The 15,381-nt window shown below is 28.3% G+C and overlaps 3 protein-coding genes across 3 annotated transcripts; 2 read left to right on the top strand and 1 right to left on the bottom strand.

Annotated features, from left to right (window-relative positions):
* Positions 1-6,353: 6,353 nt before the first annotated feature.
* Positions 6,354-8,053, top strand: LOC125814733 (cyclin-dependent kinase G-2-like). The gene is made up of 3 exons (XM_049494195.1): positions 6,354-7,290; positions 7,471-7,575; positions 7,896-8,053. Exons 1-3 carry the CDS (start codon positions 6,354-6,356, stop codon positions 8,051-8,053), a joined length of 1,200 nt encoding a protein of 399 aa, XP_049350152.1.
* A 1,170-nt stretch (positions 8,054-9,223) lies between these two features.
* Positions 9,224-10,163, top strand: LOC125814732 (cyclin-dependent kinase G-2-like). Its single transcript, XM_049494194.1, is given in 2 exon segments — positions 9,224-9,799; positions 9,801-10,163. Coding segments are annotated over 2 exon segments (939 nt in total).
* An 837-nt stretch (positions 10,164-11,000) lies between these two features.
* On the bottom strand, positions 11,001-14,153 carry LOC125814504 (1-aminocyclopropane-1-carboxylate synthase-like). The gene is made up of 4 exons (XM_049493957.1): positions 13,980-14,153; positions 13,420-13,551; positions 13,075-13,235; positions 11,001-12,368 (listed from the first exon to the last, which is right to left on the bottom strand). The coding sequence occupies exons 1-4, from the start codon at positions 14,151-14,153 to the stop codon at positions 11,375-11,377; spliced, it is 1,461 nt and encodes a 486-aa protein (XP_049349914.1). The 3' UTR covers positions 11,001-11,374.
* Positions 14,154-15,381: the final 1,228 nt, after the last annotated feature.

The raw sequence follows: 15,381 nt of genomic DNA, 5'->3' as shown, positions 1-15,381 counted from the left end.
TAGTTAGGTGATAGAACAGTTACTAATTTTGATAAATTTGTAATAGGTATGAGCAAGGAATAAAAGTGCACACAATTCAATTAATTGAAAGTTCAATCGGTGACGTAGGAACTAATATCATAATTTAACAATAACTAAGGGACCAAAAATAATATTAACTCCTAATTTGATTGTTATTGTCAAATTATCAATATCTTATTTGAACATAATTAACAAAATAATATAGTGATTATAAGAGTAAAAATCTAAAATATATGTTTATATTTGGAAGAATTAAAGTCATCCTTACTCTTTTACATAACACATTGATAATCTTTTATATGTTTATAACATTATAATACTTTTGGTCCTTTCACAAGCTTTTTCTTCTCTTTTAACATTGGAGTTGGGGTAATAATACAAAATTTTATTTTCCATACAATCAATTGATATAGAATTTAAAAGTAGAAAACATATCATAAATCTCTTTTGCCCAGATAAAAGATAAAGAAAAAACGTATAATATGTATTTTTGTTGTACACTACTGTAATTTGAAAAAAATACAGTTTGTAACCATAGTTAAGATTTTAAAGCAATTTCCTCTCTCTTCTCTTCTTCTTTCCCTCGCCTCTCTCCTCTTTTTGCTCCTCCTCTCTTCTATCTCAGTACAGATACAAATAGTAACTATCAACAATAGAAATACAAATATTGACAGTCAATATACAAATACAAAGATAACTTTCTTAAGGCAACAAATTTTATAAATACAAGTATACAAATCAAAGTGATATTCATTGATATAATGTTAACAGTCAATATACAAATATAAATAGTAATTCTCTCTTCTCTCTTGCCTCTGTTTGCCCCCTTCTTTCTCGCCTCCTCCTTTCTTTTCAATACAAATACAAATATTAACCGTCAAAAATACAAATACAAATATTAACAGCCGATATACATATACAAATGATAACTTTCTCAAAGCAACAAATGGTAACAAATAAAAATGTACAACCGAAGTGATATTCACTAATACAATTGTATTCATTATATTGATTGATACATATCCTATTCACATATAAATTGTATTCATTGTACTAATTGATACAAAGTATATTCAATGATACAAAATACAAATACACTAGGCAACAAATATAAATACAAATACACATGGCAATAGATATATTGCATAAAAAATAGAGTAAAAGATTTTATTTTTTAAATTACTTGAGTTGAGAGTTATCAGAAACATTTTTTTTTTTTGTTAATCTGGCTCCGCAAAGTATAAGTGAAACACTTTTTATCAAAGATTTTCATTTTCAAGAATGAAAATGCAAATTTTTTAATTAAAGATAAAGATTTTTGTAAGATAAGTTTAATAATATTATTATTTGAGTTGAGAATTATGGGAAACAATTTTTATTTTTACGAGGTAGAAATAAAATCTATTTTATCGTCTCAAATTTTAAATTAATCAATTATTTTCACAATATTAAAATGGAGGTTTTAAGATTGACTATTTGGTGCTTAATGTTGTGTTTACATATTGATAATAAGATCTATTTGTGAACATATTTTTATCGTTTTCTTTATATTTTATAGTCTCTAATTTTCATTTTGATTTTTCCATTATTGACTAATGAGTAATTTCTGAACAAGAAATCTTAATGATATCAATACAGTATATATGGTATCAATTAAGCAAAATTATCAGTCTTAATGGTACCAATACAATATATGATATTGATATAATATCAGTTATGCGAAATTAGTTGAAAGGGGTATATAGTATAATTATTTAGTGGGGTATGAATGTAAAGGGGTATATGTTTATAATTATTTTGCTTTTATGGGGATATTTACTTAGTTTCCCAAAAAAAAACTTGTACCACACTAATAATACATAAAAGTATATTTTTTTCGAACAAATTAAACTTGTAGAGAGGAAATACTTGTCACAACAATCAAACACTTCTTCCTTTTGACATATTTTAGAAGTCATACACATAATTCTGTGCAAATAATGTCGATCTATTATAACAATTCGACTTGTAAATTCGATCTCTTCATAATAATGTAATAAATTGATATGCACATACACTCTGTATTAGTTTTAAGCTAGTGTTAACTTATTGTATTTATATGAGCAACTTTCACATATAGCAAACACAAAATTCATATTTGTATGCTATAGCAAACTTTGCATAATTGCGCTCCATAGCAAACATAAATATGTATATTTCGCTATACATATATAAAAGAAAGCAGTTGTATAATCTGCTTTGGTATACATATACAAAAAGATCAATTGTATAAAGTGAGAGAGACGAGTGAGCGAGCGAGATCTGGGAGAGTGGTGAGTGAGATCTGGGAGAGTGGCGAGTGAGATCTGGGAGAGAGGAGAGAGGAGAATGAAAATATATGTATATATACAATTTTCACGCATTTTATACATTTGCGTTTTTGTATAAAGTGAGAGAGGGAAGTGAGAGAGCGAGATCTGGGAGAGTGGCGAGCGAGATCTAGGAGAGGGGAGAGAGAGGAACGAAAATGTATGTATATATATAATTTTCTCTCGCTTTATACAAACACAAACGCATTTTATACAATTTGCGGTTTTTGTATAAAGTGAGAGAGACGAGTGAGAGAGCGAGATCTGGGAGAGTGGCGAGCGAGATCTGGAAGAGGGGAGAGAGGGGAACGTAAATATATGTATATATACAATTTTCTCTCACTTTATACAAACACAAACACACTTTATACACGAGTGGCGAGCGAGATTCACCAGGAGAGAGGTTAAATAACAATAGTTTGCTATGGGGTACAATTAAATCAAACTATATTTATAGCATTTAATTTGAATTAATAGTTTGCTATTATATACAATTTTCCCTATTTATATACACATTATTTTTTCTAAAAAATATTTTTGTATATACACATACTAATTTTAACGAAGCGATGTAAAGTGACACCTTATTCAACAAGACATGGATGGCAAATGATTTTTTTTGCTAGCAGGGATTGAATCTCTATCAATTGATCTAAAAAGGAAGAAATTAAAAGTAATTGGAGATGTTGATCCAGTTCAAATTGTGGGGAAATTGAAGAAAATATTAGGGAAAACTATATAAATGGGCCATAAAATTCAAAGTAATTACAAGTTCATATCCAAATTCAAACTAATTCTTGAAATACCCATTTTCTCATAAATAATTACAGTTCATACCCCCCATTCATTAAGGGTGATAATTTTCATTTAACTGATATTAAATCGGTATTATATATTGTTTTGATATCATTAAGGTAGATAATTTCATTTATATATATTGTATTGGTATCATTAAAGTTTTTAGTTCAGAAATTACTTATTAGTCAATGATACTATAAGAGGATATATGTATATTGTTGTGGTATCATTAAGGTTTTTTGTTAAGAAATTACTCATTAGTCAATGATACTAAAAGAGTATATATATATATATATATATATATATATATATATACTGTCTTAGTATCAATTCAATGAAATTATCAGCCTTAATGATACCAATACAATATATGATTCAGATTTAGTATCAGTTAAGCGAAATTATCAGCCTTAATGATACTAATACAGTATATGATACTGATCTAGTATCAGTTAATCGAAATTAGTAAGGGGGTATAGTGTAATTATTTAGTGGGGTATGAATGTAAAGAGGTATATGTTTATAATTATTTTGCTTTTATGGAGTATTTGCTTATTTTCCCCAAAATATTATTGCATCCAGAATATTATTAGTAAGACCAGCAAAAGAGCTAAAAAAAAATAAGAAGGATGAAAGTGTAATAAGAAATAAGATGATCGGGGCAAAAAAGATCATAATGAAAAAGTTGATGAACTTGTAAAGCTTTACAAAAACTACAATCCTAATATGACACAACGCTACAGGGTTTATATAGTATGGAGGAGAATCCAAATGATTGTATTATTTGTTAGAAATGATTTAGTTTATATATACTGACAATTTCGATTCAATTGAGTCAGAATTTTTATTTTTGAAATAGTTACAAAATCTTCATGAATAGAATCAAATCTTATTCTATGATATTTGTAAATATGAAGTTCCTTTTTTAAGAAAGTCTTCGAGAGCGAAAACCAACATTACATATATATTGGAGAAGATGACATAAATAGTCCCTTAACTATAGGAGTAGGTCTAAAATGGTCTCTTAACTATACACTTAACGGATTTAGTCCTTTAACTATTCAAAAACTTATCAGCTTTGGTTCCTTAACTATACATTTACCGGTTTTAGTCCCTTAACTATAAACTTACCGATTTTAGTCTTTTAATTAGTATTCAAAAACTTATCAGGTTTGGTCTTTGTCCATTTTTTAATACAAATAACTTAGGTTTATATTAACGGAAATATTCGTGAAATTAAATATTTAACCCATTTTTAAAGTTTTTTCTCTATCCCCGCCTTTTTTCTTCAAACTACTCTTATAAAAAGAACAATAACGTCAACGGTTCAAAATAAAATTAATGAGGAAAGAAGATATAAGTCCTAAGTTTATTCAATGGAGGATAAAATTAAGCATATAATTGTTGTTAATGACTTGAATCCGCACTTGAATATGCTAATCAGTGCGGATTTTATTTAATTTACTCAAATTCTTTACGTAAAATAAAATGAATAGAATAATAAAATTGATCTATTTTTAACAAGAATTAAAAAAATTGCAAATCTACCATTTTATAAATTTCAATTTCTGAAAAATTAAACAAATTCCGTTCAATGAAGTCGTTGGAGTACAAACTTTGAATTTAATGGGTAGTAATTTTTTTCTTTTTATAATAAAGTTTAGCATATTCAAGTCATTAGTACCAATAAATATGCTTCATTTTATCCTCTTTTGAATAAAATTATGACTTATATTTTCTTTCCTCGTGAATTTTATTTTAAATCGTTGAGGTTAAGGTTCTTCGCATAAGGTTAATTTGAAGAAAACGTAGTGAAGAGAGAGAAACAACAGAAAAAATTGCTAAAAAAATTAATTTCTCGAGGCATGAATTTTGTAAATATAAACCTAAGCTATTTGTATTTAAAAAAATGGACAAAGATCAAATCTGATAAGTTTTTAAATACTTAAAGGACTAAAATCGGTAAGCTTGTAGTTAAAGGACTAAAATCGATAAGTGTATAGTTAAGGGACTAAAACCGGTAAATGTATAGTTAAGAAACCAAAGCTGATAAGTTTTTGAGTAGTTAAAGGACTAAATCCGTTAAGTGCATAGTTAAGGGGTCATTTTAGACCTACTCCTATAGTTAAGAGACTATTTATGTCATTTTCTCTGTAGTAGATTAATGGGAAAAAAGGTTAAATAATATACCTCTGAATTATTCAAAATGGATCAGTTTTATTTTTTAGTACGTTTTCTTCTCTAAAATATTCTTAATGTTATTCTTTTTTGCTCAAGAATACCCACAAACAAGCAAAATAGCTTACAAATATGAAATACCCTTCTTAGTTCTTACTAACGCTTGCTCCAAATAAATCAGAAAAAATAGATTAGTTTTGCTCTTATTAAACGGTTCGAAATAGGATAATTTGCCCTTATTCTTTTTTTTCTTCGGTGTGGGGGTTTAAATATGTGAGACATAATAACTTATAAGAAACATTTTTAATGCTAAATATGAAAACTTTTTGCATTAAAATATTTTTCCACATACAATTAAAAGGAAACGATTTGACATATATACATTACCAATATAAAAATAAATAAATTGTGTTAAATCATTATAATTTAACCTACTATAGTGGGCTACGTGCTTATTTTTCAGTTTAGTAATTTTACTTATTATCATGGGACAATTACTTATAAAATAGTAATTATTTTTAAGGTAACCATTTTTTTAACATCACCCTATAAAAATTAAAACTCAAAAAGAAAAAAAAATCACCAATTAAACGTTCCACCAGGGGTATTTAACGGATGATAATTAATCATTACGTATCGTTAATATTTCGTACTATTTTTGGTATTATTTCCTTATTTTTAATTAAATCTAATTACGGTTAATTAGTAATCCTAAATGTTTTAGGATTCGGATTTACTAGTTTATTTAAGGAAATTATTTAATTCTATTCTAATTAGGTGTCCTATTTCTGATCAAAGTAGGTTTTTAGTAATTACTTATAAATATTCCAATTTTCTAACGTTAATTGTACATACCTACAACGAGATTATTAAAATTTTCTTCCCCCCTCGATTTTTTTCACTATTCTAATTTGCTCGTAACTAATAGAAATCTATTGCTAAATAGAATTATTAGCGACGAATTTTACTGTTTAGCTTTGAATTTGTCTATCGCTAAATCCTGTTAACATGGTTCAAGGTTGTAGAAGTGTTGAAGAATTTGAGAGGCTTAACAAGATTGGTGAAGGTACATATGGAGTTGTTTACAAAGCTAGAGAAAAAAAGACGGGAGAAATTGTTGCGTTAAAAAAGTTAAAGATATCGAAAAAAGATGAAGAAGAAGGATTTCCTTTAACATTTATAAGGGAAATAAACATTCTTCTCACTTGTCGTCACCCTTCAATTGTATATGTTAAAGAAGTCGTCGTAGGGGCTACGACGACCAAACACAATAACGACGTTTTTTATATTGTGATGGAATACTTGGAAAACGACTTGCAAGTGTTAATAGAAAAAATGACACGTCGATTCAGTCAAAGGGAAGTCAAATCTCTTATGGTCCAACTTTTAGAAGGTGTTAAATACCTTCATGATAATTGGATTATTCATCGTGATCTAAAAACTTCGAATTTACTTATAAATGACAAAGGTGAGTTGAAAATTGCTGATTTCGGATTAGCACGACGTATTCAAAGTGGTCATCCCTTGAAACCTTATACTCATGAGGTTGTTACTTTGTGGTACAGATCGCCCGATCTATTAATAGGTATGAAAAAATACTCCAATGCAATCGATATGTGGTCTATAGGTTGTATCATGGCTGAATTACTAACAAATAAACCGATTTTCGATGGAAAATCGGAGATTGATCAAATTAATAAGATATTTGAAATTCTTGGAACCCCAGATGAGAAAATATGGCCAGGATTTACCAAACTTTGTGGATTAAACAAAGTTAAATTTGTAAACAAAAAGCATAATTATTCATTAAGGAAGAGATTTCCCTCAATATCCTTCACTGATACTGTATTATCTAATTCTGGATTTGATCTTTTGAACAGATTTCTCACTTATGATCCAAATAAAAGGATTACTGCCGAAGCTGCTTTGAAACATGCATGGTTTCGTGAATAATATTATATGTTGGTGAATTTATCTAAAGATATAAGGGTCTACTGAATCCTCGGACATATGGATTAGGGTAGTAGGTGGTCAATAGGTGGCAATACTACATTGTATTGTTGTTCGTTCATATTAATAGTCGTACTATTGCTTTTGTAAATTTCTGTCCTTCAATTTATTTCAGCATTTTTCAGGATTTTATTTTTTGTGCAGAAAATTGCTTTGAAATTAGAGGTGCATGATAACAAAGGGAAACAAAAGGCTATGAAAGCTGTCTCCACCCTCTCAGGTACTTAATTACTATTATAAGTAATTATTGTATATACACGTATGTTTTTATATACACATTAATTTTAACCAAGTAATGTAGAATAATGCACCTGATTCAACAATTCATGGATTAGGGGCAGAACCAGCTTGAGGCTAGGGGTTCATTCGAACTCTCATCAATGAATAATTATATTATTTATATATGATCATTAAAATAATATATATATATATATATATATATTTTTGTAGATATTAAATTTTATTTGACTAGTTCATATGTTTACTTCTTTATATTTTGAACCCCTTAATGAAAATTTTGATTATGTCACGACATTACAGGAATTGAAACTCTATCAATTGATCTAAAAGAGAAGAAATTAACAGTTATAGGAGATGTTGATCTAGTTCAAGTTGTGGGGAAATTGAAGAAAATATTATTGCATCCAGAAATATTAGTAGGACCAACAAAAGAGCCAGAAAAAAAAGAAGATGGATGAAAGTGTAATAAAAAAAGATGAAGGGGGCAAAATGATCATAATGAAAAAGTTGATGAACTTGTAAAGCTTTACAAGAACTATAATCCTAATATGACACAACACTATTGGGTTTATAGTATGGAGGAGAATTCATATGCTTGTATTATTTGTTAAAACAATTTAACTCATACTCTTAACTTATATACATCGACAATTTCGATTCAATTGTGTAGAACTTGTTATAGTTGAAATAGTCACAAAATCTCCATGAATATCATCAAATCTTATTTTATAGTATTTATAATTTATATGATGTTCCATTTTAAGAAAATACCCAAGAGTCGAGTTGAGCTATTCAAAATGGATCGTGTTAGTAACCTTTATTGTTATTATTTGCTAAGAAATACCCTGAAACTAAACAAAATAACTTTAAAATTACTCTTTTCACTAACGGTTGCTCCAAAAACAAGAAAAAATAGGTCAATTTTGTCTTTAAACTATTCGAAATAGGATAAGTTTGTCGCTATTCTTTAATTAATATTTTTTTTACCAGGTGGATGGTTGAATATGTGAGACATAATAAAATATATACAAAAACATTTTTACATTATATTAAACAGAAAATATTTTTCATGAAAATCATTTTTCCCATGTTGCAACAACATACCCTTAAATCGGAAACTATTAAAAGAAAAAAGAAAAGATTTGACATATATACATTAACGATATATAAAAAAACGTGTTATTGATGTAAATTTAACATATATATTATACTGTAGTAAATTACGTGCTTATTTTTCAATTTAGTAATTTTCCTTTTTAAATACTTAAATGGTATTTTAAGGTGACCAATTTTTATTTTATATTTACATCACCTCATAAAAGAAAAAAACTCAAAAGGGTAATTAATAATCCTAAATATTTTAGGATTCGGATTTACTAGTTTATTTATGGAATTTATCTAATTCTATTCTAATTAGGTTGCCTATTTCTTATCAAAGTAGGTTTTTATTATTTACTTATAACTATTCCAATTATCTATGTTAACCGTACATAGCTACCTTGAGACTATTAAATTTTCTTTCCTCTTCGATCTTTTTTCTAAATAGCCATTTAACCGCGAAATAGAATTATTAGCAACAAATTTTACTGTTTAGCTATTGAATTTGTATGTCGCTAAATCGAGACAACATGTTTGAGCGTTGTAGAAGTGTAGAAGAATTTGAGAGGCTTAGCAAGATAGGTGAAGGTACATATGGAGTTGTTTACAAAGCTAGAGAAAAAAAGACAGGAGAATTTGTTGCACTAAAAAAGTTAAAGATACTGAAAAAAGATGAGGAAAAAGTGTTTCGTTTAACATTTTTAAGGGAAATAGAAATTCTTCTCACTTGTCATCACCCTTCAATTGTACATGTTAAAGAAGTCGTCGTAGGGACTACGACAACCAAACTCAATAATTGCGTTTTTTATATTGTGATGGAATATTTGGAAAACGACTTGCAAGTGTTGACAGAAAAACGACGATTCTGTCAAAGGGAAATCAAATGTCTTATGCTCCAACTCTTGGAAGGTGTGAAATACCTTCATGATAATTGGATTATTCCTCGTGACCTAAAGACTTCAAATTTACTTATAAATGAGAAATGTGAGTTGAAAATTGCTGATTTTGGATTAGCACGACGTACTCAAAGTGGTCCTCCCTTGAAACCTTATACTCAAGAAGTTGTTACTTTGTGGTACAGATCACCCGAGCTATTAATGGGTATGAAAAAAATACTCGAATGCAATCAATATGTGGTCTATAGGTTGTATCATGGCTGAATTACTAACAAATAAACCGATTTTCGATGGAAAATCGAAGATTGATCAAATTAATAAGATATTTGGAATTCTTGGAACCCCAGATGAGAAAATATGGCCAGGATTTACCAAACTTTGTGGATTAAACAAAGTTAAATTTGTAAATAAAAAGCATAATTATTCATTAAGGAAGAGATTTCCATCAATATCCTTCACATATACTGTATTGTCTAATTCTGGAATTGATCTTTTGAACAAATTTCTCACTTATGATCCAAATAAAAGGATTATTGCTGAGGCTGCTTTGAAACATGCATGGTTTCGCGAATAATATTATATGTTGATGAATTCAGCTTATCGAGGACATGATGTAAAGATATGAGGGTGTACTGGATCATCAGACATGGATTATGGTAGTAGGTCAGTAGGTGATAGTAGTACATTGTATTGTTGTTAGTTCATATTCGTCGTAGTAGTATTGTTTTGTAAGTTCTTGTTCTTCAATTTCTATTACTATTTGTTGGTTGTTGGATGTTCCTCGATTATTTTATTATATTATTTTATTGTAGTTTATTTTCTGTTACTATCTCTTCTACTTATTTTTGTTATTATTTATTGTTTTTTGTATTTCTGTTGCTTATTTTTTCAGGACTGCTTTGAACTGTTTTTCTTTAGTCGGGATCTATTATAAAACAATCTCTCTACCTCTGAATTAGGAGTAAGGTCTGTGTAAAATCTATCATGTATGCTTCTTTTATTTTTGACTGAATTATTATGACACTACATTGATATGTTGTTGTTGAAGTATGTTATATGTTGAATATCCTAGGTTTTTTTCACTATGTATGCTTCTCTTATTTTTGACTGAAAAATGAAAATTTAGGGTCCACCACTGATAAGATTAGTATAGGTACAACAACAAAATCTACCAAAAATGGAAAATTAAATTTGGAGATTTCATGAGGTCTGAAATTAATTAATACAGACATAGAGGACTTAGATAAAAAAGTTGTTTTGATCCAATCCATTCTTCGGATCAAATAAAAACAAAAAAGATATGTTAGTGATGTAACACGACAAAACAGTCTCCAAAGGCACAAAATATCTAAATTTCTTTACCAGAGTATTCACAATAATGTCTCTATTAAATTCTCCGCTCAAAATAAGGAAAAAAAAATCTCTGAGAAATTATTATTGAAAAAATTGATAGGTATATATCCTCTGCATTTGCCTCTTGAACTCAAGTTACAAATTGAGTTTCCTCAACTTACAAAAAGCTATACAGAAAAAAATAACACAAGAAATAAAGAATTTCACATTTCACAATATAATAAAAGCCTATAACTTGATTGTTTTTTTTTTTTTTTTTTCTTTGCAATCATAGTATATTATAGGCAAAAAAAAACTTTTAATAAAAGAATACAAAGAATCACTCTAAACTTCCATTCTATGTTATGTAACTAGACTTACAATCAGGTACTTAGTGAAATAATCAACATGTCCATATAACCTGAATTGGACAAGTTGATCTGAACGTCACGATTAATTCCTTGCTTGGACCATAGGAGAAGACATAGGTGAATGAGGAGAGTTCATAAAATCATCCAATCTCCTAAATGACAAACTTATTTCAAGTTTGCTCCTTGTTCTACAATATTGTTTCTTTGTTGCAACTTCAACTCCCTTACTTGGTTGTAAGTAGACAAAATGTCTAATTCTTTTCAATGCAACTTTCATTGTAGCATCATCCATATTAGCAAAACAAACCCTAAACCAACCTGGCTCTGAGCAATGAAATGAACAACCAGGTGAAACATTAAGTTTCACTTTATTAATAATTATATGCCAAAGTTTCAATTCATCATCAAATGTTGAATTTTCAAGAAACCTTCTCAAATCCATCCAAATAAATAGGCCAGCATTACTCTTCAATGTTGTAATTCCAACTTGTCCTAATCCTTTAGTGAACAAATCATGTCTTTGTAACAATCTCATCGAGCTCTTCGCGATGAAATTTTCAACAAAGATAGTGTCTGATAACATGGAAGCAATTAACCGTTGTGTTTGTGTTGAAACAAGTCCAAAACTTGACATCTTACGTGCAATATTGACAACAACATCATTGTACGAGTAAATAATCCCAACCCTAAATCCAGGGAACCCTAGATCTTTTGAGAGACTATACACTATATGTACTAAATCATCGTTGCATCCAACAACATCATTCATGACTTCTGATATACTGATGAATGAAGGTTGACTAAACGCGGTTGCTGCATAGATTTCATCACATACTAGATGTATGTTTTTGTCATTGATGAATCTAAGTATGTCTTTTAATGTTTCCTTGTCCAAAATTGTACCTAATGGATTTGATGGATTGTTTATAAGTAATCCTTTTACTTTGATATTTGATTCTTGAGCTTTTTTATATGCTTCTTCTAAGGCTTCTTTTGTTACCTTGAAGTTGTTAAAACTCTCACAAACAACAGGAAAAAGTTGTACTCCTGTTCTCCACCTCAAATCTCTATCAAATCTGCAATACAACACAATAATTAATTAGTTTGTCGTTAAATAGTACTCGATTCGTTATTAAATAAAATTAACGATTGATTTTTGTTATTTAGACATTCATAGTATAAAAATTATATTAGTTATAAATTTATTCCAACTTGACTATTCATTGATTTTGACTTTGAAATATTTAATTAATAAGTCAACTTTCTCTAGATATATCTTGACATTTTTTTATTTTTTGTGTCACCTTTGATTATGGCTGCTATTGGGGACAAATAATAATTAATTCATTATGGTCCAATCTAATAGAAAGTTGATATGATATGTCTTTTTGTTTTTGTTATTTGTCATTTATGGCCACAAACTTATTGAGGTTATCACTACTTTTTTTTTTTTCAATTTCTTGCAAGTAGTTGTATATATGTCCCGCACCAATAATTAAATAATTTACTTGGTACCAATATAACAGAAAACTAAAGTTTAATTTAAAGAAAAGAATCTTATCATCATAAATTATTTTTTTAAGGGTATATAATTGCCTTTTACGTGATCTGATCGTATAGTAGTGTAGTTTAACTTATTGTAGTAGATGATACATGTGGCAGGTGTTATTTTATTAGGTTATTGTTTTCATTTATTATGAACGGTTATCTTTTATCGAAAAAATTATGTTTTTTTTTTAAATATATTTTTTCTTATAAAAAAAAAAAAAAGTGGATTCTTACCCTGGATAATATGGTGTAGGAACTAGAAATGCATCACCAGGATCAGCCAAACAAAAGGCCAAACTTTCATGAGCTCCTGTTGCTCCTCCACTCATAACTATTCTTTCTGGATCAAATGTGACTCTATCTCCTCTAACTTTCTCCATGAATCTTGCAACTGCCTGCACAATTCCCAAGAAAAACAAGCGGATTCAGAATTTAACGTTTATGGATTCTGATGATTCCTCTTTTAATTTATGTCACTAGGTTTACAATTTATTATACGTACGTATTTAGTAGATTGGTCAACACATATATTTAGACCAAAATTACTGAATTCTGCCTATATCATATATATATATATACCTTTCTAAATTCTGGCAAGCCATGATAGTCTTGGAAAATAGCAATATCTTGAAAATCTTGAACTCCTTCATAGGTACAAATTGAGGCTTTTGGGTTGTTGACTATCCATTCTTGAATTAAATCAAAACAAAGCTGCAAAAAAAAAAAAAACACAAATCGTTAGATTTAAACTTGATGAGTTCAACCTCGTAGATATTTTTAGCCTAAACACATTATATATTTTAGTAGTGTATATTTCTTATTGAAATACTGAATTCAGTTCAACTCATAAAAACAAAAAGCTACATCTCCCTTCAAAGAGACTATAGATGATTTCTTTCTTTTTTTAGTTATGTCTAAATTTTGATGAATAGAATTATCTGGTATCAGATGAAACAATTCAGATGCACGCAAATTGATCTGAACAACTGTTATCAAGAAAAGGGTATATAGAGGCTCTAGGTAACTTTTAATCATTTGTCTAAGTCTTACTGGATAGAATTACCGATACATTAAATCAGATCTACGATAAAAATAATTGAGGTGCACCCAAACTGATACGGATTATTAATTTCTCATACCTGATTTTCAGCCAAACCCATCTGAATAACACCATGAGGATTTTGTGTTGGATGAAATGGATCATTTTCATAAGCTTTCCAACCATCAAAATAAGCTGAATTTTCTCCATGACCATCATTTGTGGCTATCTTTGAAAGAAGTTTCTTGTTATAATTTTCTGAAATTAACCCCATTTTTTTCTTGATAAAACTCAAAAATTATCAAAACAGGTTTGGAAATTTCTTTTTGTTGGTGGCTAATTTGCTAATATAGAGAGTTTTTATTTTTTTTGGTTCAAATTAAAGAGACTTTGAAATGTTAGTTGATAGAATGGACATGAAGTGAATGACCTATTTATAATACTTTGTTTTTGACTCAATTATTTTTTTCTTGTGGGGAAGAAATTTCCATGAAATAGAGAACATAGAATTAAAAAAGCATTTTTCCTTTGGAAGTATATGGCTGCTTAATTGTACTCTTTTCGTTCCAAAATAAATGTCATTTCAGTGGAAAAAAAAATTAAAATAATTTTCTCTTCAGAAAATTAAGGTAATAATTGCTAATTATTTTTAATTATACCCTTTTATTGAAATACTAACTTTAAAAAAATATTTAATAAATCGAGCAAATTAGTAAGTGATACTTTATATTTATATTTTTCTTAATGAAAATTTAAAAAGCTAAAACAGCAATTATTTTAAAATCTAAAGAGTAATTAATTAATTAGTACGTAATCGATATGGTAATAACGCACTAGTGATGAACTAGAAATGGTCCCATCTTTAATTAATTTCGTAAGAATTGAGTGATATTTTCGCAAATTATTCCTTTTTTGGAGAACTGTTTAGTAAATGATTCTTACTTTATTTCTTTTTATAGTTTATGAATTTTAAAATCACAATTTAAAAATTTTCACATGAACAAATTGAAAAATTTTAAGAAAAAAAGTTTGGCACGATCTAAATTTTTACAAATTATTTACCAGCATTAGTTGACAATCTGATATTTTATATGCATGGTTAAGTAATATATGAGTAAACATTATTAGACTTGAGTCTAGTGTTAATAAGAAGGACAATTTTCTAAGTGTTGTATTTGCACAATATTAAAAATAGAAATAGTTAACCTAAAAAAGAGATATTTACATAAATCTACCAAGAATTTAAATTTTATGTATTCATTTTATAAAAATGTTCACAATCAAATAATTTAATATTAAAAATTATATCAAATTATGAAGTACTCTAATTTCAAACATCATGTAAAATGAATGAGTATTTCACGCCAAAAAATAAATATCCGTCAACGTGCATGCCTCTCTACCCTAGCTAGACAACCATCTCCGATCTATCGTGTAACTTCTCCAAAATTATGTTATTTTTATTTTACGTATTACCATCTTAATCATACATACTCGAATAA

The sequence above is a fragment of the Solanum verrucosum genome, unplaced genomic scaffold (assembly GCF_900185275.1).
Source record: "Solanum verrucosum unplaced genomic scaffold, falcon-dt-bn FXZP01000268.1, whole genome shotgun sequence".
Classification (NCBI taxonomy): Eukaryota; Viridiplantae; Streptophyta; class Magnoliopsida; order Solanales; family Solanaceae; genus Solanum; species Solanum verrucosum.
This window is presented reverse-complemented; position numbering and strand designations above follow the sequence as displayed.